Source organism: Salvelinus namaycush, chromosome 10 (assembly GCF_016432855.1).
Source record: "Salvelinus namaycush isolate Seneca chromosome 10, SaNama_1.0, whole genome shotgun sequence".
Classification (NCBI taxonomy): Eukaryota; Metazoa; Chordata; class Actinopteri; order Salmoniformes; family Salmonidae; genus Salvelinus; species Salvelinus namaycush.
The window spans coordinates 23,040,317-23,064,474 of NC_052316.1; the positions used below are offsets into that span (position 1 = coordinate 23,040,317).

Below are 24,158 nucleotides of genomic sequence, written 5' to 3' on the forward strand. Positions count from 1 at the left end.
TGTGTGCAGCTCTCCTCCCCAAAGTTGTGCCAGGGTAACATTCTCATTGGTCATGCTGGTCAGAGACAGACATGCACCCACCGCTCTCTACATGATCAGGAGTCTCAGACATGCTTCAACCTTTTTCACTTAGTCAACATCATCATCATGCTCTGAAGGTCAGTTGTGCAAGAGCCCCCGGAAGGAAGACAGTTACAGCATTTCACCCCAAACATCACAGACATGATGCAATGCTACCAAAGTTCAGAGTTTTCTCCAAACACAGATGCTGGAAAACCCTATGGTATTCAAATCTCATCAATGTGATTCGACAAGTGCCTGACCCTGAATATGTCATAAGGTACACTGCAAAACCCTGCACATATATCTATGCCTCAACCTGGGTGAACCTAGATGAAAAACCAACAACTTCAAGATACTGAGGCAAAAATCCTGCAGTTTGATATTTCCGCATAAGCAATTCATAGAACTGGTTATATTTGTAGCACGCACCACAGCTCTGCTAATCTTTACTCCTGCTGTACTAACGTATTGCCAAGGAGAACTAATGCTGCACAGCATGAGACCAAAATGTTTAATTATGAAACATTTTAAAATGATTTTTCCGTGCATGTGGTTTGAATGACCATGCAATATGCTGTTCATTTTCAACATGCGTACCATCTCTCTATGTTGCACCATGCCCAAGTACATGCACTTCCACCAGACAGACTGGGTGTCAGACCATTCATATAGGAAATCAATACTGTGGGCTTTGATGAAATAACATTACTTTATGACTCTTGTCTCTTATAACCCAACATGGCATGTCCAGATGAATGACTTCCTGACATTTGGTAATTCTTCCAAAAACAGAATGATATTCCAAAAACAGAATGATTACAAAAAATCAGTCTGGTGAAAGTAAGGGTGACTAAGTACTGCAGTATATTTCTCTAATGGGAATGATATATTAATTTGGATGCCAGTAATGCTGTCTCTATGACAACGGTATAGGCTCATCCCTGCAGATCCTGGGAAGCCTGCCGGTAGCCATGGTGACACACTGTTGAATTTAGAGCAAATTATAGAGGTACAAGCTAAAACAGACCTATAGACCTATCAGGATGGGCATATCAATACCTCTTTAGTTGTTCAGTTCAGTTGTTTCCAGTACATATTTTCAGCAATATAAACGTCATTATGAAGGGCACTACGACTGTCTGGGGCTCCATTATACGGCTCCAATTACAGTAGCCTGTACCTTGATCAAACTGACTAAATCAAATATAATTTACCAGTAACATAAACTACACTAGGAACACCTGCTCATCCATTACATAGACTGACCAAGTGAATCCAGGTGAAAGCTATGATCCCTTATTGATGTCACCTGTTATCAGTGTAGATGAAGGGGAGGAGACAGGTTAAAGAAGGATTTTTAAGCCTCGAGACCATTGAGACGGATTGTGTATGTGTGCCATTCAGAGGGTGAATGGGCAAGACTAAATATTTAAGGGCCTTTAAACAGGGTATGGTAGTAGGTGCCAGGCGCACTGGTTAGAGTGTGTCAGGAACTGCAACGCTACTGGGTTTTTGACGCTCAACAGTTTCCCGTGTGCATCAAGAATGGTCCATCACCCAAAGGACATCCAGCCAACTTGACACAACTGTGAGTCAAACTGGGCCAGCATCCCTGTGGAATGCTTTTGACACCTTGTGATGAATTGAGGATGTTCTGAGGGAGTAAGAGGGTGCAACTCTATATTAGGAAGGTGTTCCTAATGTTTTGTACACTCAGTGTATAATCTAATCTAGTTCAAACCCAGGGCTCTAATGCATTACAAGGCAAATTTCCCTGGCAACTTGCAAAATCTTAATTCCAAGGCATAGCACGACATAACAAACATTTCCCATAGTCAAACTGATTCCCTAAGGCTTTGTCAGCCTCAACCCCTCCCTTCCTTTAGTGTTGTCTGTGCTGCAGCAACAGGCTCTGGTGGGATTACATAGTGTTAGTACTGTTAGTTAGCAGTCTATTAGAGTCCTGAGGGAGACAGAGAGGAAGGGGAACAGGCAGCAGGGGTACACACACCACTTACTGTGATGACATCAGGGAAGACATGGCCCCAACTTCCTTGGCTTTTTGGAGAGCATGTTTCTGATTGAAAGCAGCCTCTTCGTCCTCTTCGTCCTAGATATAAGATTGCATAGAACAGAATAAATAATCACAGATGCTGTTGAGAGCGGGTATCATCTTCAATTATGGGAAGACTAGTGAATTGTTGAAAGGAGATTTTTACCTTGGTTAGTTCCTGGGCATTAGCCAGATTGTCCACAGCAATGGCCAAGAAGACATTCAGCAGTGTGTCTGGTCACACTCATGTCAAGGACCTACATGTCTGATCTACAAAATCCACACATCATACATGTAATCTAATCATACTGACAGTGTGAAAAGTGATTTGCTAGCTGAGAAAGGATACAGTTACCAAAGAGTGTGAGCACAATGAAGTATATGGAGGACCACATTCCTGACTTCACTCCTCCCTGGGAGCGGATCCCATTGTACATCACCTCATTCCAGTCTTCTCCTGTCAGGATCTAGATATACAGTGCCTAGTGAAAGTCTACACATCCCTTGCACAGTCTTCAGAGTTTTCTGCCTTAAAAACGGATTACATTTGTGTTTTTCATACAGATCTACACAACCTACTCCACATTTTCAAAGTGAAAGAAGGTTACAAAACATTTGCCAAATTAATAAATAAACAAAAAAGCTAAGATGTCTTGATTGCGCATGTCTTGGCACCCCAGAGTTAATACTTGGTGGAAGCACCTTTGGCAGCCATTACAGTTGTTAATAATTTTGAATACGACTCTAACAACCTCTTAGGGGAACATACAGTGCATTCGGAAAGTAGTCAGACCTCTTGACTTTTTCCACATTTTGTCATGTTACAGCCTTATTCTAAAATGGATTAAATTAATATTTTTCCTCATCAATCTACACACAATACTGTCACACCCTGATCTGATTCACCTGTCTTTGTGATTGTCTCCACCCCACTCCAGGTGTCGCCCATCTTCCCCATTATCCCCTGTGTATTTATACCTGTGTTCTCTGTTTGTCTGTTGCCAGTTCGTTTTGTTTTGTCAAGCCTACCAGCGGTTTTCACTCTGCTCCTGTCTCTCGATTGTTCCTGTTTCCTAGTTTTCTCACTATTGACCCTTCTGCCGGCCCTGACCCTGAGCCTGCCTGTCATCTTGTACCTTTTCCCTGCCTTTTGCCTGCCCCTGTTGGATGAAAAAACTGTTGTTATTTTGACGTTGTCTGCATCTAGGTCTTACCTGAAACATGATAGTACGAACTGGCCATGACTGACCCAGCAGACTCGGACCAGCTGCGCAATGCCATCTTCTCCCAAGGAGCCACCATTTATAGGCACAAGGAATTGCTTCGTGGCCTTATGGAGGGGGTCCACACCTTTGCCGAACGCCATGACCGGGCGTTGGACATCTTGCTGGAGCAATTCCGCGGGTTGGCTGAGAGGCAGCATACTACGACGGTAACCTCTCAGCCCCTCAGTAACTCAGCTGTTAGCAGTGTCGCCTCACCGGTCACTCCGCCTTCCTGGGAGCCTATTCGGGCACCTGTCAGGCGTTTCTAGCTCAGTGTGCCCTCATCTTCAAGCTTCAGTCGTCCTCTTTCCCCTCGAACTGCTCTACGATAGCGTACCTTATCATGCTGATGTTCGGGACGGCGCTCACCTGGGATAGAGCTATATAGTGCAACAGCTGGCCATATGCATCAGTCTGGAGGAATTTGTGGGAGAGGTCAAGAAGGTGTTTCATGCCCCATTCTCCGGGAGAGAGGCTGCCCAGAAGCTACTCCATCTTCGGCAGGACTCCCACAGTGCGGCAGACTATGCGGTGGACTTCGCACATTGGCAGCTGAGAGTGCCTGGAACCAGGAAGCGCTGGGCGACATGTTCCTACACGGAGCCTCGGAGGAGGTCAAGGACAAGCTTGCAGCCTAGGAATTGCCGATGGATCTCGATTCCCTCATCACCTTGACCATCAAGATCGATGGGCGACTACGGGAACGACGGAGGGAGAGGAGATTCAATTTTGCTCGCCCATCCAAGGATTCCACCTCGCCTCCGAGGCATCCTGGAAGTCCACGACGGCCCCGTTGCAGAGATAACCCGAGGCTACCCGAGGTTCCCCAAGAGTCGCCAAAGATGGCTAAGTCACCGTTTCCCAAGCCTTTGCAACTAGGCAGAGCTGGGTTGTCTCCAGCGGAATGGCTATACATGCTCAACACTAAGAGTTGCCTGTATTGCGGGACTCGTGGTCATTTTGTGTCCTCTTCTCTGTTAAAAGACCAGGCTCAAGTACATTTACATTTACATTTAAGTCATTTAGCAGACGCTCTTATCCAGAGCGACTTACAAGTACATACATTCATACTTTTTTTGGTACTGGCCCCCCGTGGGAATCGAACCCACAACCCTGGCGTTGCAAGCGCCATGCTCTACCAACTGAGCCACACTACCAACTGAGCCACACAAGTACTCTGGTGGGTCATATGGAGAACTTTTCTGTTTCCCTTACTCACACTCCGTTTCATGCCATTCTGCTGTGGGCAAACCAGTCGAAATCTCTCCTGGTCCTCATCGACTCTGGGGCCGATGAGAGCTTTTTGGACTCTTCCCTGGCTTCCAAACTGGGCATCCCCACTCAGACCCTCTCCATTCCCATGGACGTTAGAGCGCTGCATGGGCGCTCTATAGGCTGGGTCACCCACAACACCACTCCCATCAACCTAAGTGTGTCTGGGAACCACAGCGAGGCTATCCAGTTCCTGCTCTTTAACTCTCCTCAGATTCCCATGGTATTGGGATTCTCCTGGCTCCAACGACACATTCCCCTCATTAACCTGTTGAGGATAGAGGGCGCTATTTACACTTTGGGGGAAAATCGTGCCCAATTTAAACGGCCTCGTACTCTATTCTTGCTCGTACAATATGCATATTATTATTACTATTGGATAGAAAACACTCTCTAGTTTCTAAAACCGTTTGAATTATATCTGTGAGTAAAACAGAACTCATTTTGCAGCAAACTTCCTGACAGGAAGTGGAAAATCTGAAATCGATGCTCTGTTCTAGGGCCTGCCTATAAATGTGCTTGATATTTATTAGTATACATGCACTTCATACGCCTTCCACTAGATGTCAACAGGCAGTGAGAGAAGAAATGGAGTGTATAACATGATCTGAGGTCGAATAACAGCTCTTGGCATGACGTGACCCCAATTTCCTGTTTTCTGGAACGCGCGAGAAGGGACCTGGTATTGCCTTCTGTAAAGCTGTCGTTATAGACGAATAATATCTCCGGCTTTGATTTTATTTGATACATGTGACAATATCATCGTAAAGTATGTTTTTTCAATATAGTTTTATTAGATTATTGAATTTTTTTCGGGACGTTAGGCGTGTTGCTTTGTCTGCGTTTGTTCACGAAGGAGGGCTTCGCGCCACTTTGCTAGCTTTCCGTGCTAATTGACTGGAGAAGAGGACATTCTAAAACCAAACAACGATTGTTCTGGACAAAGGACCCCTTGTACAACATTCTGATGGAAGATCATCAAAAGTAGGACCCATTTTATGATGCTATTTCATATATCTGTCGAACATGTGAACTAGTAGTTTGCGCCCAGATTTTGGGCACGCTCTCGCCATAACGTAAACTGCATGTCGTAATGAAGTTATTTTTAGAATTCTAACACGGTGATTGCATTAAGAACTAGTGTATCTATCATTTCCTATACAACATGTATTTTTTAGTAATGTTTATGAATAGTTATTTGGTCAGAATATGTGAGTGTCAGAAAAATATCCGGACGTTGTGGGAAAAAGATGCTACGTTAGCACAATGTATAACCACTGATTTCAGCTCTAAATATGCACATTTTCGAACAAAACATAAGTGTATGTATAACCTGATGTTATAGGACTGTCATCTGATGAAGCTTATCAAGGTTAGTCAAAAATTATATATCTTTTGCTGGTTTGTTACGATCGCTAACTTTTGCTGCTGGTAAATGGCTTGTGTTTCTGGCTATTGTGGTAAGCTAATATAATGCTATATTGTGTTTTCGCTGTAAAACACTTAAGAAATCGGAAATATTGGCTGGATTCACAAGATGCTTGTCTTTCATTTGCTGTACATAATGTATTTTTCAGAAATGTTTTATGATGAGTATTTAGGTATTTCACGTTGGTGTCTGTAATTACTCTGGCTGCTTCGGTGCTATTTCTGACGGTAGCTGTGATGGTAGCTGCAATGTAAAACTGATTTATACCTCAAATATGCACATTTTTCGAACAAAACATAGATTTATTGTATAACATGTTATAAGACTGTCATCTGATGAAGTTGTTTCTTGGTTAGTTTGGTTGGTTCTTGGTTAGTTAGGTTGGTTTTGTGCATGCTACCTGTGCTGTGAAAAATGTCTGTCCTTTTTTGTATTTGGTGGTGAGCTAACATAAATATACGTGGTGTTTTCTCTGTAAAACATTTTAAAAACCGGACATGTTGGCTGGATTCACAAGATGTTTATCTTTCATTTGCTGTATTGGACTTGTTAATGTGTGAAAGTTAAATATTTCTAAAAAATATATTTTGAATTTCGCGCTCTGCCTTTTCAGTGGAATGTGGGAGGAGTTCCGCTAGCGGAACCCCGGGGCTAGACAGGTTAACTGGTCTACTGATGCCATCATGGGCTGGAGCCTGTTCTGCCACGCCCATTGACTGAAGTCAGCACAATCTGCCCCGGAAAGTCTTCTTGGGGGCTCGGAAGTTGCCCCGGACCTCGCCGCCATTCCCGCGGAGTACCAGGACCTCCGGGAGGTGTTCAACAAGGCCCGGGCCACTTCGCTTCCGCCGCACCAACCATTTGACTGCGGGATTGACCTTCTCCCTAGCACTACTCTGCCCCGGGGAAGACTGTACTCTCTGTCGGGACCAGAGACCAAGGCGATGGAGACCTACATTGGGAACTCCCTCATTGCATGATCAATCCGTCCTTCTTCCTCTCCCGCTGGTGCAGGGTCTTCTTTGTGGAGAAGAAGGACAAGACCCTGCGCCCGTGCATCGACTACCAGGGTCTCAACGACATAACGGTGAATAGCTGCTGCCCCTCATCCCCTTGGCCTTCGAGCCGCTCCAGGGGGCCACCGTGTTTTCCAAGCTGGATCTACGGAGCGCCTACCATCTGGTGCAGATACGGGAAAGGGACTCATCTGTGGATCTGTTGGGGCGGTATGCGTATTGGAGTGGGTCTAGGGTGTCCTGGAGGATGCTGTTGATGTGAGCCAGCCTTTCAAAGCACTTCATGGTTACCGACGTGAGTGCCACGGGGCGGTAATCATTTAGGTAGGTTACCTTCGCTTCCTTGGGCACAGGGACTATGGTCTGCTTGAAACATGTAGGTATTACAGACTTGGTCAGGGAGATGTTGAAAATATCAGTGAAGACACTTGACAGTTGGTCCGCGCATGCTTTGAGTACAAGTCCTGGTAATCCGTCTGGCCCAGCGGCTTTGTGAATGTTGATCTGTTTAGAGGTTTTGTTTATTGGCTACCGAGAGCGTCATCACACAGTCATCCAGAACAGCTGGTGCTCTCGTGCATGCTTCAGTGTTGCTTGCCTCAAAGCGAGCATAAAAAGCATTTAGCTCGTCTGGTAGGCTTGCGTTACTGGGCAGCTTGCGTCTGGGTTTCCCTTTGTAGTCCGTAATAGTTTTCAAGCCCTGCCACATCCGACGAGCATCAGAGCCGGTGTAGTAGGATTCAATATTAATCCTGTATTGACGCTTTGCTTGTTTGATGGTTCGTCTGAGGGAATAGCGGGATTTCTTATTAGCGTCCAGATTAGTCTCCCGCTCCTTGAAAGCGGCAGCTCTAGCCTTTAGCTCGATGCGGATGTTGCCTGTAGTCCATGGCTTCTGGTTGGGATATGTACGTACAGTCACTGTGGGAACGACGTCATCGATGCACTTATTGATGAAGCCGATGACTGAGGTGGTGTATTCCTCAATGCCATTGGATGAATCCCGGAACATATTCCAGTCTGTGCTAGCAAAACAGTCCTGTAGTGTAGCATCCGCGTCATCTGACCACTTCCGTATTGAGCGAGTCACTGGTACATCCTGCTTTAGTTTTTGCTTGTAAGCTGGAATCAGGAGGATAGAATTGTGGTCAGATTTGCCAAAGAGGGCGGGGGAGAGCTTTGTATGCATCTTTGTGTGTGGAGTAAAGGTGGTCTAGGATTTTTTCCCCCCTGGTTGCACATGTGACATGCTGGTAAAAAAGTTGGTAAAACTTATTTAAGTTTGCCTGCATTAAAGTCCCCGGCCACTAGGAGAGCCGCTTCTGGGTGAGCATTTTCTTCTTTGCTTATGGCCTTATAGAGTTGGTTGAGAGCGGTCTTAGTGCCAGCTTCGCTTTGTGGTGGTAAATAGACGGCTACGAATCATACAGATGAGAACTCTCTTGGTAGATAGTGTGGTCGACAGCTTATCATAAGGTACTCTACCTCAGGCGAGCAATAACTCAAGACTTCTTTAATATTAGACATCACGCACCCGCTGTTACTGACAAAAAGACACACACCCCCACCGCTCGTCTTCCTAGAGGTAGGGTCTCTGTTCTGCCGGTGCATGGAAAATCCCACCAGCTCTATATTGTCCGTTTCTTCTTTCAGCTACGTCTCGGTGAAACATAAGATGTTACAGTTTTTAATGTCCCGTTGGTAGGATAATCTTAATAGTAGGTCATCAATTTTACTTTCTAACGATTGCATGGTAGCAAGGAGAATGGATGGCAGTGGGAGTTTACTCGCTCGCCTCTGCCTTCTCAGAAGGATCCCCGATCTGCTCCCCCTTTTCCAGCGTCTTTTCTTCACGCAAAAGGCGTAGATCTGGGCCTGTTCCAGTGAAAGCTGGATATCCTTCTCGACTGACTCATTAAAGGAAAAAGTTTCTTCCAGTCCGGTGAGCAATCGCTTTTCTGATGTCCAGAAGTTATTTTCGGCCATAAGAGACGGTAGCAGCAACATTATGTACACAATGAGTGAAAAAAGAAGTTACACAAAATGCAAAAAAATAACAACATTTCTGAATTGTTTGGGAGAATGTAAAACGTCAGCTATGTTCTTCGGCGCCATCTTGTGCAAGGTTGGTAGAGTTGTGCAAGGTTGTTAGAATCTTATTAAAAATGATTCACAGCTGTAATGGCTGCCAAAGGTGCTTCCACCAAGTTTTAACTCTGGGATGTGAAGACACACAATCAATACATGTTAATTTTTTACATTTTAGGACAGCAAAATGTTAAGATTGTGCAAGGGGTGTGTAGAATTTCACTAGCGACTGGAAATACCACATACTGTATCACAGGATTCTCTCACAAGATACAGAGTAGATCAACTGTAAATTCATGACAATCCAAATATTTATATGGACTCTAGGATTTCCACATGCAAAGCTTTGTTACCTGAATCAAAAACACAAAACTTTACTCAATCAAAACAATTGAATTGGGCCAGACCTGAAAGACAGTCATGATGGCAGCAGGAAATGTGTCAAAGTTTGTAGGAGTGTAGTCTTCAAAGATGAACCTGCATAGAAAGATGAGGACAGAGAGGACATTGAGTTGAGCCAGGATTTTAAAATGTTTTTTTCCCAGAGAGAGAAAACATTTTATTTTTCTCGGTAATAGAGGGGGGACTTTTTTCCCAAAGTCTGTTTTCTTTTCTGTATTCCAGTGACCAGGCAACATACGTCTCCGGCATGCACTGCATTCATTGACGTGACAGTTTCCCAGAAATTCTCCTTTATCCGTGGGAACATAGCGGCACAACAGCTAAGACTGATGTGTGACAGAATCTTCTTGGGAAAGACTGAGCCCTGTCAGGGTGTTTTTACATTGCCACAGGGGATGAAAATGTCCTCTGTAATATCAAATGTCACAAGGAGAAGGTCATGATGACACAAATCAAACAATCAGTTGTACTACATCCACTTTGAGTACATTGACTGCCAGTGTCCATCATAGTTTGTGATGAGATCTGACAGACGGGCAGTAGTAGTTCGTCCTTGTGTCTATGGTACAGTACCTGCCACCGAATAGCTGCATGCCCAGCAGAGCAAAGACCAGGATGAAGAGGAAGAGGAGGAAGATGAGGCTGATGATGGACTTCATAGAATTCATCAGGGATACCACCAGGTTCCTCAGCGACGCCCAGTACCTGTCAATCACAACCAACCGGGGGAGGGATTGGGTGCATTTGAAATCCGTCGAAATAAGAGACAAATCACTTAATTAACCGTGTCTAAATGTTGCTATTGGGAGTGTTTTCAATTATTTGTAGCCAGTCTGGAAATTAACATACGTATCTGCATATCCTATCCCTAGCAGGAGGCTACAAATATCACACTGGCGTGACACCCAGCATCTTCATAATCTAGGACATTGATAGCTAGGTGCCAGTGCATTGCCTCATTGCATACTGCAGGAAGAATGTTATAAACCAATGAGGAGGCCTTGGACTAACTTGGTGATCTTGAATATCCTCAGCAGACGGAGAGCGCGCAGCACACTGATGCCAAAGGACATGTCAGGCCTGAAGAACCCCCACATCACCTCAAAGATGCTGCCCACTATCACCTGTTAACAGAGCCATAAACAACATAGTCACCAGATGTACCAGCACACCAACAGCAGCCTTTAACATACAGTAAGTATACAGAGAGACAAAGATGAAGGATGTCCGTTCACAGCTGAGTGCAGAGGTGACAGAAACAGAACAGGGACATTTAATGCACTTCATTAACTAAGTTACACCCATCAGTGTCACTTTCATTAAAAAGTGTTTAAAGGTGCAATTCGTTGTTGAAAAATTAACAAAGCAGACACCCCACATCGGTTTTGGCAAAAATTCAGAGCTATGGGTCTGGAGAAATGTAACCACTCATTCAAAGACAGAACGACTGATGCAAGGACTGACCATCCAAGCACATTTTGCACATTTTGAAGATATACAGTGTTTGTTTACATGTACAATGTTTACAAACGGAGTAAAAAAAAGTTTATATATTAGGTTCTGATGGGGTACAACAGTTGAACTAAGCTCATGTTGCATTTATATTCTTCAAGAATCAATGAGTATATATAATGAATTTATAAGTCTTAAAATGGAAGCAACAACTGCGGATTGCCCCTTTAAGTCACTGTCCCATGTTTTAAGTAAAGCATTTCCTCTCACTCCCTCGTACTGGGGGCAATGTTATAATCTATAGTATGTCCCTGTCTTTCCATCTGGCATGGTGTCTCCATGTTGGTTAGAGATGAGGCAGAAATATAAAGGAACTCACGCCGCAGTCGAAGCGGTTGAAGGCGGAGTGGAAGTAGAGTCTGGGTCCCAGGCTGTACATCTTTAAACACATCTCAGTGAGAAACAGACCCAGGAAGAGAAACTCTGCATAGTCTGAAATGCAGACAACAACAGCAACAACAACACTCATAAACACAGCAGAAACCAATAATCTCAAAGATTAATGTCACTTGCTTGATTTATTTTGGATGGAGATGATGGTACGTACCTGTGTGTGCGTGTGTGTGCGTGCGTGCGTGCGTGCGTGCGTGCGTGCGTGCGTGCGTGCGTGCGTGTGTGTGTAAGTGTGACTTACAGAGGAACACAGACAGCCAGTGGGGCTGGTTGTGATGGACGATGGCCACACAGAGTGTGTTGAGGGCCACAAGGCCCAGTACGGTCCAGTAGAAGGTGTGTGTCTTCACCATGCGGCGTATAGAGATACGCAGCAGACGCTCCTTCCGCTTGAAATAAGCTGTGGGTCCTCTCTTAGCACTCCTGATGCTGGCTCTGGTCATCGGGATGCCTGGACGGGACAGCCCATTTAAGATCATTACTAAAATCCCCCTAGTAGTGCAATCACAAATAGACAGTATATTTGAGATCTCTCCTCTGTCAAATGTTTCACTTGCACAATAGATACAATTTCTCCAACAGGAAAACAAAGAGCCAAAGGCCTTCTCATCCATTTAGCTTAGCCACTGACTGTAACATGTAATGATGGCTGGAACTGATGAGCTGCCATTTCCAGTTTTATTCCCAATACGACAATGACAATCTCCTCTGTAATTACAGAGTCTAATACGGAGGGGGTGCCTGTTGCCTGATGGCAGATCATTCAACCATTTGGGATGTTAGCTACAACATACTGCTCTTTTCAGTGGCTTCACACACACACTCACCCACAGAAGAGATGTCACCGTACTGCTCCTCCTCTGGGCCCCGATGGACGGCATCCACCCCTCTCCTCTTGATGGTGGCCCTCTTCAGCACTGCAGCCAAAGGTTTCACATTGTCACCCCGCAGAAAGCCCACACAAAACACAACGTGTCTGACACTCCAACACAGACAATATGTCATGAGACACACAAGTAGATATACAAGATCATGAGGGCATTACTAACGAGAAGAGAATGGTGAAAATAATAAACGCATTTACATGCCACTGTGTTTGGTGCTTTGGGTATTGTAAAACAAGAGTACAAACATATGCATTTAGAAGACATGTGTAACAGATTACAGAAAAATGGTGTTATTAAAATATGCATCTATTGTTATTACTGTATGATGAACCCAACTTAACTTCAACTAATTGTTGTTGTTGTTGGTTCTATTATCTGGGCTATAACCCACACTCACAGTAAGTTTGAGACAATATCATACCATATCATTCTAAAGAGCTGTATTGATGCACACATATATTTTTATATGTGCCTGATGCGGAAAATACCACTAATTATTAGGGTGAGTTGAGCTCTTCCCCCAGCCAACCCTTGTACATCCCCACCACCTTTTGGTTAGAATCTAATTTATTTATTCATATTTACCTAGACTTTCCCCCTTTTAATAAGCCAGTGAACCAATAGTGTTTGCACGAGGCACACACTGGCTGACACCCAGACATTTAATTTGAGTTGCTATGGCAACACTGGCGCACTCTCTCAAAGCTATTACATCTTCTGAATTTGTTTCCACTGGAACAGCTGGAACTTTTTACGGCTACTTTTGGTTCGCTTGTGCCAAATTAAATGTTTGAAGTTCAGAATGGCTCGTTTTTTTTTTTTGTAAGTGTGGTTTGTGGAACAATAGCTGGCTTTATTTAAACGTTCATGTCAGACTGAGTTGTTGAAAAGGAATAAAAGGTTGCAAGGAAGTGTAGAATAGAAGTTGTTCCTCACCATGGTTACCGCCTGTATTCCATTCAGACAGCCTCTTGGGAGCTGTCAATCAACATTTAATAAAAAATGATTTGTTTGTTTGTTTGTTGGGGGGGAAAAATCATGCTTCACTTGATAGGGTCATAGCTTTGTGTAAGGGTTTGTCTTGTAGGTTTAAAAGTCCATATTGATATTGAGGTAGCAGAGATGATTATTTTGGGGGTACAGCATGCATGGTCCTCAATAATCCTAACCAAAGTTGTTTTTGAAGTGCACCACACCAGAAGCAACAACAATGGTATTTTAGGCATAGCTATTCTTGGAAAGATTTGCTTCTAAATATGTCTTTGGAACAGATATACAGTACCAGTCAAAAGTTTGGACACACCTACTCATTCAATGTTTTTTATTTATTTTTACTATTTTCTACATTGTAGAATAATAGTGAAGACATCAAAACGATGAAATAACACATATGGAATCATGTAGTAACCCAAAAAGTGTTAAACAAATCAAAATATATTTTATATTAGAGATTCTTCAAAGTAGCCACCCTTGGCCTTGATGCAGCTTTGCATAGTTTTGATGTCTTCAATATTATTATACAATGTATTTATAATCTTCAAGAATTTTGCAAACTCTTGGCATTCTCTCAACCGGCTTCACCTGGAATGCTTTTCCAACAGTCGTGCTTTTCCAACAGTCGTGAAGGAGTTCCCACATATGCTGAGCACTTGTTGGTTGCTTTTCCTTCACTCTGCGGTCCAACTCATCCCAAACCATCTCAACTGAGTTGAGGTTGGGTGATTGTGGAGGCCAGGACATCTGATGCAGCACTCCATCACTCTCCTTCTTGGTAAAATAGCCCTTACACAGCCTGAAGGTGTGTTAGGTCATTGTCCTGTTGAAAAACAAATGATAGTCCCACTAAGTGCAAACCAGATGGGATGGTGTATCACTGAAGAATGCTGTAGTAGCCATGCTGGTTAAGTGTGCCTTGAATTCTAAACAAATCACAGACAGTGTCACCAGCAAATCACCCCCACACCATCACACCTCCTCCTACATGCTTCACGTTGGGAACCACACAAGAGGAGATCATCCGTTCACCTACTCGGCTTCTCACAAAGACACGGCGGTTGGAACCAAAAATCGCAAAATTTGACTCATCAGACCAAAGGACAGTCTAATGTCCATTGCTCGTGTTTCTTGGCCCAAGCAATTATCTTCTTCTTATCGGTGTCCGTTAGTAGTGGTTTCCTTGCAGCAATTTGACCATGAACGCCTGATTCACGCAGTCTCCTCTGAACAGTTGATGTTGAGATGTGTCTGTTCCTTGAACTCTGTGAAGCATTTATTTGGGCTGCAATTTCTGAGGCTGGTAACTCTAATGAACGAATCCTCTGCAGCAGATGTAACTCTGGGTCTTCCTTTCCTGTGGCGGTACTTACGAGAGCCAGTTTCATCATAGCACTTGATGGTTTTTGTGACTGCACTTGAAGAAACTTTCAAAATTCTTGAAATTTTCCAGATCGACTGACCTTCATGTCTTAAAGTAATGATGGACTGTTGTTTCTCTTTGCTTATTTGAGCTGTTCTTGCCATAATATGGACTTGGTCTTTTACCAAATAGGGCTATCTTCTGTATACCACCCCTACCTTGTCACAACACAACTGATTGGCTCAAACGCATTAAGAAGGAAAGAAATTCCACAAATAAACGTTTAATTGTTAATTGAAATGCATTCCAGGTGACTACCTCATGAAGCTGGTTGAGAGAATGCCAAGAGTGTGCAAAGCTGTCATCAAGGAAAAGGGTGGCTACCAACACTTTTTTGGTTACTACATGATTCCATATGTGTTATTTCATCATTTTGATGTCTTCACTATTATTCTACAATGTAGAAAATAGTAAAAATAAAGAAAAACCCTTGAATGAGTTGGTGTGTCCAAACTTTTGACAGGTAGTGTATATCGTGAGTACACACGAGCCCAGATATATTACAAAACAGGATAGCACACACGTTTAAGAGTATTGCGAGATAAAACTGCTCAAAGTAGTTACACTGTCATGAGAAAGTGTTAGTAAATTACTTTCACAGAGTCAACCAAACTGATTGTACTGTAAGTTCCAACACTCAATGAGACATAATGTATACATATCAGGCCTCAGGAGAGACTGAAATTAACAGTGAGAATCAAAACACCTACTTTTCCTCGCTAGCACTTACCTAAGTAAAATAATTTGTGGTTATCTATGTATCATGCACAGCGCATAGGGTAATATGATATTATTAAATTACAAATAACAATTACGATTTTCTACAAATGATATGTTTCAGTCTAGGCCAATGTTTTAGTTATGCTTACAGTGTGTGATTGTCTTAGAGGACAGGCAGATGAGAAATATTCTCATGGTAGACAGTCATGTGTACAAAACAGAATGCCATAAATCCAGTACAGACAGATAAACAGTAAACTAATGCAGGGGTCTAAAGACAATATAACCAATGGGGCCATCTTTCCATTCTTACCATCAAGAGCAGAAGGTCCTAAATTCTTATTCTCCTCCGCAAGCATCACCTCTTCTGCAAAGCAGACCCAACAATGAAGTCTGATTCATACAGTAGGAAAGTAAATATCAAGGACATTTCTGAGGTAACCTTTTAAAAGCATGCCATGTATTGGGTCTGTAGTGTAGTACAGACAGTGGTTTCAGTACCTGCTCTGTCGATCCATGCTCGGTAGCCATTGAGTTCCCGCTCAATTTGCTGTTGCCTCCGTAGCTTCATGAACGCCCTGCGGTTTTCCACCCGCTCCCTCTCCTTGGCAAACTCCCTGCAAGCCAAACAAAACAGCAGATAATGACTGTTCTGGGACCTGCTGTTCAGCGCTAACCTGACCTCCCTCTCATTCAGACACCATGGGAGAGAAGTAGTGTGGAGGGGGGAGACTCTATCCTTGTCTCCTTTCCATGCAGTTAATTAGAGCATATTGTGCATTCACCTTTTGAAAAAAAAACATTAACTTGTACAGACGGTGACAGAGTGTATAAAATACATGTCAGCTACCCCGGCACAATGTGGCGGTGCCACAGTGCTGCTGTAATGTTAAGGTGGACTCACCCTGAGAGAACTCCTAAAACCAGGTTCAGCACGAAGAAGGAGCCGATGATTATCAGAGGGATGAAGTACATGCAGTTCCACGTGGGGCCTAAGGCATCGTTGGTCTGTGGAGATACAAAACAAACAGCAGACAATAACCAGGAGCTATTGAATCCAGGAGACAGCACTGTATTGTTATACTATATACCAACACAAAAAATGGAGCCCCACATTGTTGTTCTGCACCTGAGATCCATGAGTAAAAATCATATTTTGACATCATCATCAATGCATGATTTGTGCAAAGTGCAAGTTACAGTTCTGTCTCAAGACAGGATTGAGCCCAATATGGACATGCATGTCTCTGGCTCTGTTCCATCCTACAGTCAGAGTTTATTAATCCATTAGTGAGAGTGGGACGCCATGAGAGAGGAACCAGTGGGACTCCTCCTGAAGTGTTGAAGCAGTGCAGAGCTGCAGACGGAGCCGTAAACAGTCTGGGCTCCAGATACCTTCCACACACACAAAAATGTATAATATCGGCACAAATACCACAAAGTCATGGTACCAATATTATATTTTTGTGTGAACCATGTTCAAATCATCTATGACTTTGTTGATCTTCACAATTAAGTTTAGATACTTTTGGATGTTTTGGACATGATGCGTGAAAAATGCTAATATCGGTACTAGGACCTGGTTGGGATTGGTGCCACAAATGCTTAAACGTTAGCATTTGGAAACAGTCCCAGGGAAATAAGACCAAAGCATGGCATGGATTAGCTTGTCCATAGACTGCTTACAGGTTAAGGAAACCAATGTGTCATTTGGTCATTTGGGTGAGCTATCCCTTAATTATCTAAAAGGTGGTGTTACCACGATCCCAAGCAATTGTTAACAGGTAAACATGGCTATGACTAACTCCTGACTAAAGCCAGTGTAGTTTGACCTGCTGTGCACTGTCTGCATGCTGCTGCACCTTGGGTATCTGTGCTTTATCAGACAGCAGCGTTCAGAGTCAGAGAGTGGTAGTCTTTAACAAGCTATTAGGCTGTACCCCACATCCTCAGTTTCACAGTTATACAGAGCTCTCAATAACTTAATGAGGGGGCCTATTCTGTTCTCTACCTCCATGTGACAATTCCCTTTGTCCACGATTCATAAACGGTTTTCACTGTAACTTGAATGTGGACTTTGGGGAACATAATGGATATATATGAAACTGAAAACCAAGTTGATCTGCGTTAAATAAAACAGAAGGATATAGTGTGCAGCAGGGAGGCAGAGGCAGCAACTGCCTGCTGGTGTCTCAAACCTAGAGGGAACAGAATGATTGATTAGCTCTGGGCCAACATGAGAGGGGAGGTTGGATCCTGTATGGCAGTAAGTGGATTCTGTATCAGAGAATGCAATGAAAATAATAAAGAGCAGCATCTGTACTCAACCTTGTTTTAGCAGACTGCAATGAAGTGGATGGAATGGTTTGTTTGTGAGTGACTTACTGACTGACTAAGAGTCTGTGTAAGTGTACATATGAAGAGTTTCACTCCAAAACGCTATATACTGTATCCACTTTCAGAAATGTTGGTAAATTAGTTTTTATTGTTTAAAGAAATTATGAAAGAGATTGGTGTGTTTTTTCACTATCTTATCAAGGCATGGGGTTGTTCAATAACAGACACACATTAGTTAAAAATCTATCACTTGATGGTTTCATTTCGGAGAGGCAAATAATCATGTTTTTTTGCACTTCACTCTTAGACAAATAAGTAGTACTACTAGGTTTTACACAGTAGGTTTTACACAGTCAAATGTAACAAATAGCTAAACATTTTATAAAGAAATGTACAAATTATACATTTGTGACATTAATATTATTATTATTATTTTAAATAATTCAATACAGTAATATGAGCTCCGTAAGTAAAAAAATAAAAAAAAGTTTGGCAATGGCCCTCAAATCCTGAAAAGGTTCTACAGCTGAACCATTGAGAGCATATTGACTGGCTGCATCACTGCTTGGTATGACAATAGCACCGCCCTCGATTGCATGTCGCTGCAGAGGGTTGTGCGGACAGCCCAGTACATCACTGGAGCCGAGCTCCCTGCCATCCAGGACCTCTATATCAGGCGGTATGAAAAGAAGGCCCAGGAAAATTGTCAAAGACCCCAACCACCCAAGCCATAGACTATTTTCTCTGCTGCCGCACAGCAAGAGGTACCGGTGCTCTTGAACAGCTTTCATCCCCAAGAAATACGACTGATAAATAGCTAACACTATAGCTACATGGACTATCTCAGTGTACCTAGTATCTTTATTGACCTTTTATTTCAATATCTGCACTGTCTCTTTGCACACTAACAGGGCCCTACACACACACACACACACACACACACACACACACACACACACACACACACACACACACACACACACACACACACACACACACACACACACACACACACACACACACACACACACACACACACACACACACACACACACACACACACACACACACACACACTGTCACTCCAACACACACACAAACACTCACTCCATCATTTGCTCACTTACACATAATATGCAGATACATTTATATTGACTCTACACACCCGCACACCAACTCACATACAACCTGCTGCTACTCTGTTAATCTTATATCCTGTTGCCTAGTCCTCTTACCCCCATACATATCTACCTCCATCACTCCAGTATTCCTGCAATGTAAATATAGTATTGGAACTGACTTTGTAAATATTTTATGTATATAGTATGCTTACTTACGTAATTACTTTATTGTGTATTTCATATTTCCTATTCTTACTTTGCATGTGTTTTTTCTAGTAATACATTGTTATTGATTATTGCATTGTTGGGTTTTGAGTTCGCAAGAAAGGCATTTCACTGTACTTGAAAACATTTACATTTGACATTTTTGTCATTCAGCAGATGCTCATCCAGGGCGACTTAATGTAAGTACATTCATCTTAAGATAGCTAGGTGAGACAACCACATATCAGAGTCAAATACTTTGGATAAGAACATTTCATTCCAGTTAAACAACGGATATATAGCGTTTTGCAGAAAAACACATTTTCATACTCAAATCTCAAATCGAAGAAAACAGTAATATTTTACACACACACATGAAGGAACCCATCAGCAATCATTACTGTTGAAAAAAAAACAAATCTGAAAAATTGGTGGATGTAGCATTTTGGAAAGAAATTCTTCATGTGCACATGTGTGTTTGACTGAGTGTGTGTGTGTACGTTCATGCAGTGTTTGCATTCCTGTAGAAAGGAATATGAAACAGCAAACAGTATTAGAGACTCTCTTGTCTGCTAGCCCTTTTAACCAGCAGAGCAGACTCATTCTCTACCCTCCACTGTCTCTCTTCATTCCTTAATATATTCCATTCACCATAATGTAAGTCAACATAATATAATCACGGCAGAAAATCATCTGCTTCCATCAATTTAAATAAAGAGCCGTGAAAGCAGTGAGCAGAAAGTATGGCCTGGCATTTATGCTCTGTGGTTAGGCCTATCATACATTGTGCTACACTGGTAGTCAAGCAGTGAAAATGACATCTTTAATCAAAATCAATTCAATGTATTTTCCACTACCTTACGGAAGATGTGTTAGGATAATCTTTCCGTGAATCTCAATCCCAGGGTATCTATGATCTAAACCGTATGATTACCCTGGTGAGGACAGTGGTTTTCAGAGGTTGTGTAGCATATGGCAAGCATGTTATTCAGAGTAAAGCCACAGGCATTTTCATTTTCAAATGAGCATTTTGATAAAATGCTGAAAGGAGATAAAAGATTATGTTCCTGTGTCCAGGCCCTTTTCACTATATTGACTCATTTTGTCAACACAAAAAGGCAAGAGGGCTTCAACAGTCTTCAATTGGCAACTCATTGATTCTTGCTCTGAAACCAGTGCCATCACCATGTCTAGAAAATAAAACAATTAGGTACAAGCTGACAAAATGCTCTTGCTATCACGTTCAAAATGTTACACTTGTGGTTGATGCTATCCAACACAGTAGAAGACTTTTAATTTCTAAATAAAGCTATTCATCAGCATACATTGGCACATGCTGATGTTACTAATATCCCTAGGCATGCCATGAATGAAGTTGTATTACATTGTATTACATCACCATCATTAACAAACAACAGAGGGTTCAATAGGCTGCTACTCCACTGTGATATTAGCATGAGAGTGAAATGAATGAAAGAGGCATTAAAGTTGTAATCCTTGATGGTGAAACAGCGACGTTCGTTTGTGATATTATATCAACAATGAAGTTACTCCAAACAACAAACACAGTTTTTTCCCTTCGGAGACAACCCTGCACGTGTGATAGAAGAGCATAATATGTACTGAACATTTTTTTTACCATGTTGCACCACCAGTGATAACCAGTCATTCAGGGGGGTTATGAGCCCCACGTGTTTAGCTAAAAACATATGTATATATATAATTTTACCCCCTTTTTTGGCCTGTTTTGAATGTTATTTTGGCATCAATATGTGTCACATATCAGTTTGCAAACAATGAAAAAAATATAAAAATCATTAAGTTAATAAAGCTGCATGCAAACATGGTCTCTTTTTTGCCTTCTCGAATAAGGCAGCTCCAAAATGCAGGTGGTTCAGCCTAGCTCAGTGCTTTCTGTGGCGGTGGGGCTGCCAGCGGAAAATACGGAGCGTAGAGGTTTGTGATGTTCTCTTGTTGCAACGTGATTGGCTCAGTGTTCTGTTGCTCATGGGGACACTACGTCACCACAACATCTACGAGGAGTGCTCGGAAATTCAAGCCCCTTGTGTGCTACCATAGAGTTACATTAGAAGTGCCCATCTAAGGCGGCTCAAGGTCATTGGCCACAAATAAAATTACGTTAAATCACGTTATATCTACAGTATCTTTGATTGGACTTTCAAAATCTTAGCTATCAAGCTAGCAGTCATCATAATGAATCAAGTCGACAATCTACTGGCAAATCCTTTCAATCCTTGTCATATGAAGAGAAATAATGAAGAGAAATTATAGATAAAACGTATCGGTGCTCATCGGCCATTGGACATAAACATTACACAACAAGTTTGAAATCGCAAATTCAACAATGAATGGTTTGGAAGACATCAGATTGCATTGCAAAGCAATCACTAGCCTGCTATTCAGTGGAGTGGGTGTGTGGTCCCAAGTCTGGGTTTAAGGGTTCAAGCTTAAAAGGATAAACATTCAACATTGGCCATGCTGTCAATCCAGCATGACCTCTGCTGCGCTCAAAACAACTGGAAACTCGGAACTGCGAAATCTGACTTCTGAGTTAAAGACAACTGGGAACTCCGAAAAAAAAGAGCTCCAACGGTCATCCAACTCGGAATTGCAAGTCGGGAACTTAGGCCTCTTTCTAGAGCTCCGACCTGAATATCACTGACGTCATCATGATTCGACCGTGTTTTTTTCAGAGTTTATAGAGAATGGCAGACTTTGATGATCTTCCAGTTCAAGTGAGCATAGCACAAGGGAAAGGGGAAAACCTAGTCAGTTGTCCAACTGAATGTATTCAACTGAAATGTGTCCTCTGCATTTAACCCAACCCTTCTGAATCAGAGAGGTGCGGGGGGCTGCCTTAATCGATATCCACATCTTCGGCGCCCGGAAAACAGGGGGTTCTTCGGCACACCCTGCCTTGCTCAGTGGCAGAACAACAGATTTTTACCTTGTCAGCTCTGGGATTCAATCCAGCAACCTTTCGGTTACTGGCCCAACGCTCCAACCACTAGGCTACCTGCCACCTTGAATCCAAAAATGTATTGTATGCTGCTGAAAAAATTATGTAATATGCTAGGGAGATATGTTCAGTGCCTTCGGAAATATTCAGACCCCTTGACTTTTTCCACATTTTGTTACATTACGGCCTTATTCTAAAATGTATTAAATCGTTTTTTCCCTCTTCAATCTACACACAATACCCCATAATGACAAAGCAAAAACAGGTTTTTAGAAATTGTTGCGAATAAAAAAAAAAACGGAAATATCACATTTACACAAGTATTCAGACCCTTTACTTAGTACTTTGTTGAAGCTCCTTTGGCAGCGATTACAGCACCAAGTCTTCTTGGGTATGACGCTACAAGCTTGGCACACCTATATTTGGGGAGTTTCTCCCACTCTTCTCTGCAGATCCTCTCAAGTTCTGTCAGGTGTGTGCTGATCCAAATCGACGTGTGTGCCGATCCAAATCATGTCCAATCAATTGAATTTACCACATGTGGACTCCAATCAAGTTGTAGAAACATCTCAAGGATGATCAATGGAAACAGGATGCACCTGAGCTCAATTTTGAGTCTCATAGTAAATGCTTAATTAAATAAGGGTTTTGATTTGATATGTTTTATATTTGTAATACATTTGAAAGAAATTCTGAAGACCTGTTTTTGCTTTGTCATTATGGGGTATTGTGTGTCAATTGCTAAAATATTTTTATTAAAATCCATTTTAGAATAAGGCTGCAACGTAACAAAATGTGGAAAGAGTCAAGGGGTCTGAATACTTTTTGAAGGCACTGTATACTGTAGCTAAGAAAGTAATACTAAGTGTATGTTGTGTGGTAAGCTGTTAGGAGCCAATGTGCCTCACCCTAATAATTTGTTCCCTTTTCCACTCGTGATTTTGCCTACTGTTCTGACTTGATGGTGCACATGTAGCCTTTTGCCTGTTTTAGAGAAATGTAATTCTAAAATATTGTAAGAGCTTTCGTTGTCTGCTTATATGCACCCTTTATTTATCCTACGGTTCTGACTTGGTGTACAGGCCCATGTTCTGAATTCTGTCGCTCTGCTGAACAAATAGTTATTTGACAACTGTACATCCGTCCTAGTTCGCTCATTAATGTCTTAATCGAAATTACGGATTGCCTCTTATCTACTCGTCATCCCATTATGCCATAGTTTGTCCATCTCAGTTGACAGTATAAACCACATTTGTTTAAGCAAGTCAGCCATATCAGCAATGTTTTTTGAAAGGCAGTAAATGAGGCTGAATTAACTTTTTCGCTGCCAGACAAGGCTCCGCTGATAGCCAGGTGTAGCAATAGGAAGGTGTTGGGACTGCTGTTGGGACTCTGCTGTTGGGACAGCTTTATGTAGGCCCTAACAGTTTGTGGGCACCGTTTGTCAACATTATAGTGTAATTCATGTACTGTTTAGTGTTGTGTTGTGTAGTGTAGTGGCTTTGCTGGCATGCATCAAACATCATCAAAGATTTACAGGCTAAAATCACCACTGCGCGCAACGCTCCTCAGCTCGGCAACAAAGACAATAATAACGCTTGTGGGGCTGACAGTGGTGCTGTTTCCCCCTACTGCAAATTCCATCTTTAATGACGAGAACTGATTCAGCTTGCCGAGGGAGAAGAGCGAACATGATTGAGTTTGCTTGAACTGGGCAGGCAGATGATCAGATTAGGGAATTCCTACACTGTCTTTCTGCACCCCTCCAGAAATAGACGTTGCCTGACGCAACATAACACCAGCCAGCCAGTCAGGCACAGGTGGTTTGTACATGGGGGACGTTCTAAGAAAACGCTCAGTGACATGATCTTCGTCAGACAGAATGTTATTTTTAATTTTTTAACCCTTATTTTACCTGGTAAGATTGTCTGTGAACACATTCTCATTTACAGCAACGACCTGTGGATTGGTTATAGGGAAGAGGAGTGGGGGATGAATGA

The 24,158-nt window shown here is 42.5% G+C and overlaps 1 protein-coding gene across 1 annotated transcript in view; it reads right to left on the bottom strand.

Moving 5' to 3' along the window:
• LOC120054257 (voltage-dependent R-type calcium channel subunit alpha-1E-like) overlaps nucleotides 1-24,158 on the bottom strand; it is a 128,213-nt gene that overhangs the window by 26,862 nt on the left and 77,193 nt on the right. Inside the window, 12 exon segments of the mRNA XM_039001681.1 lie at nucleotides 2,082-2,173; nucleotides 2,283-2,350; nucleotides 2,466-2,583; nucleotides 9,594-9,663; nucleotides 10,162-10,293; nucleotides 10,600-10,712; nucleotides 11,420-11,532; nucleotides 11,735-11,944; nucleotides 12,321-12,410; nucleotides 15,830-15,883; nucleotides 16,018-16,133; nucleotides 16,421-16,524. Coding sequence (XP_038857609.1) covers nucleotides 2,082-2,173; nucleotides 2,283-2,350; nucleotides 2,466-2,583; nucleotides 9,594-9,663; nucleotides 10,162-10,293; nucleotides 10,600-10,712; nucleotides 11,420-11,532; nucleotides 11,735-11,944; nucleotides 12,321-12,410; nucleotides 15,830-15,883; nucleotides 16,018-16,133; nucleotides 16,421-16,524 — 1,280 coding nt within the window.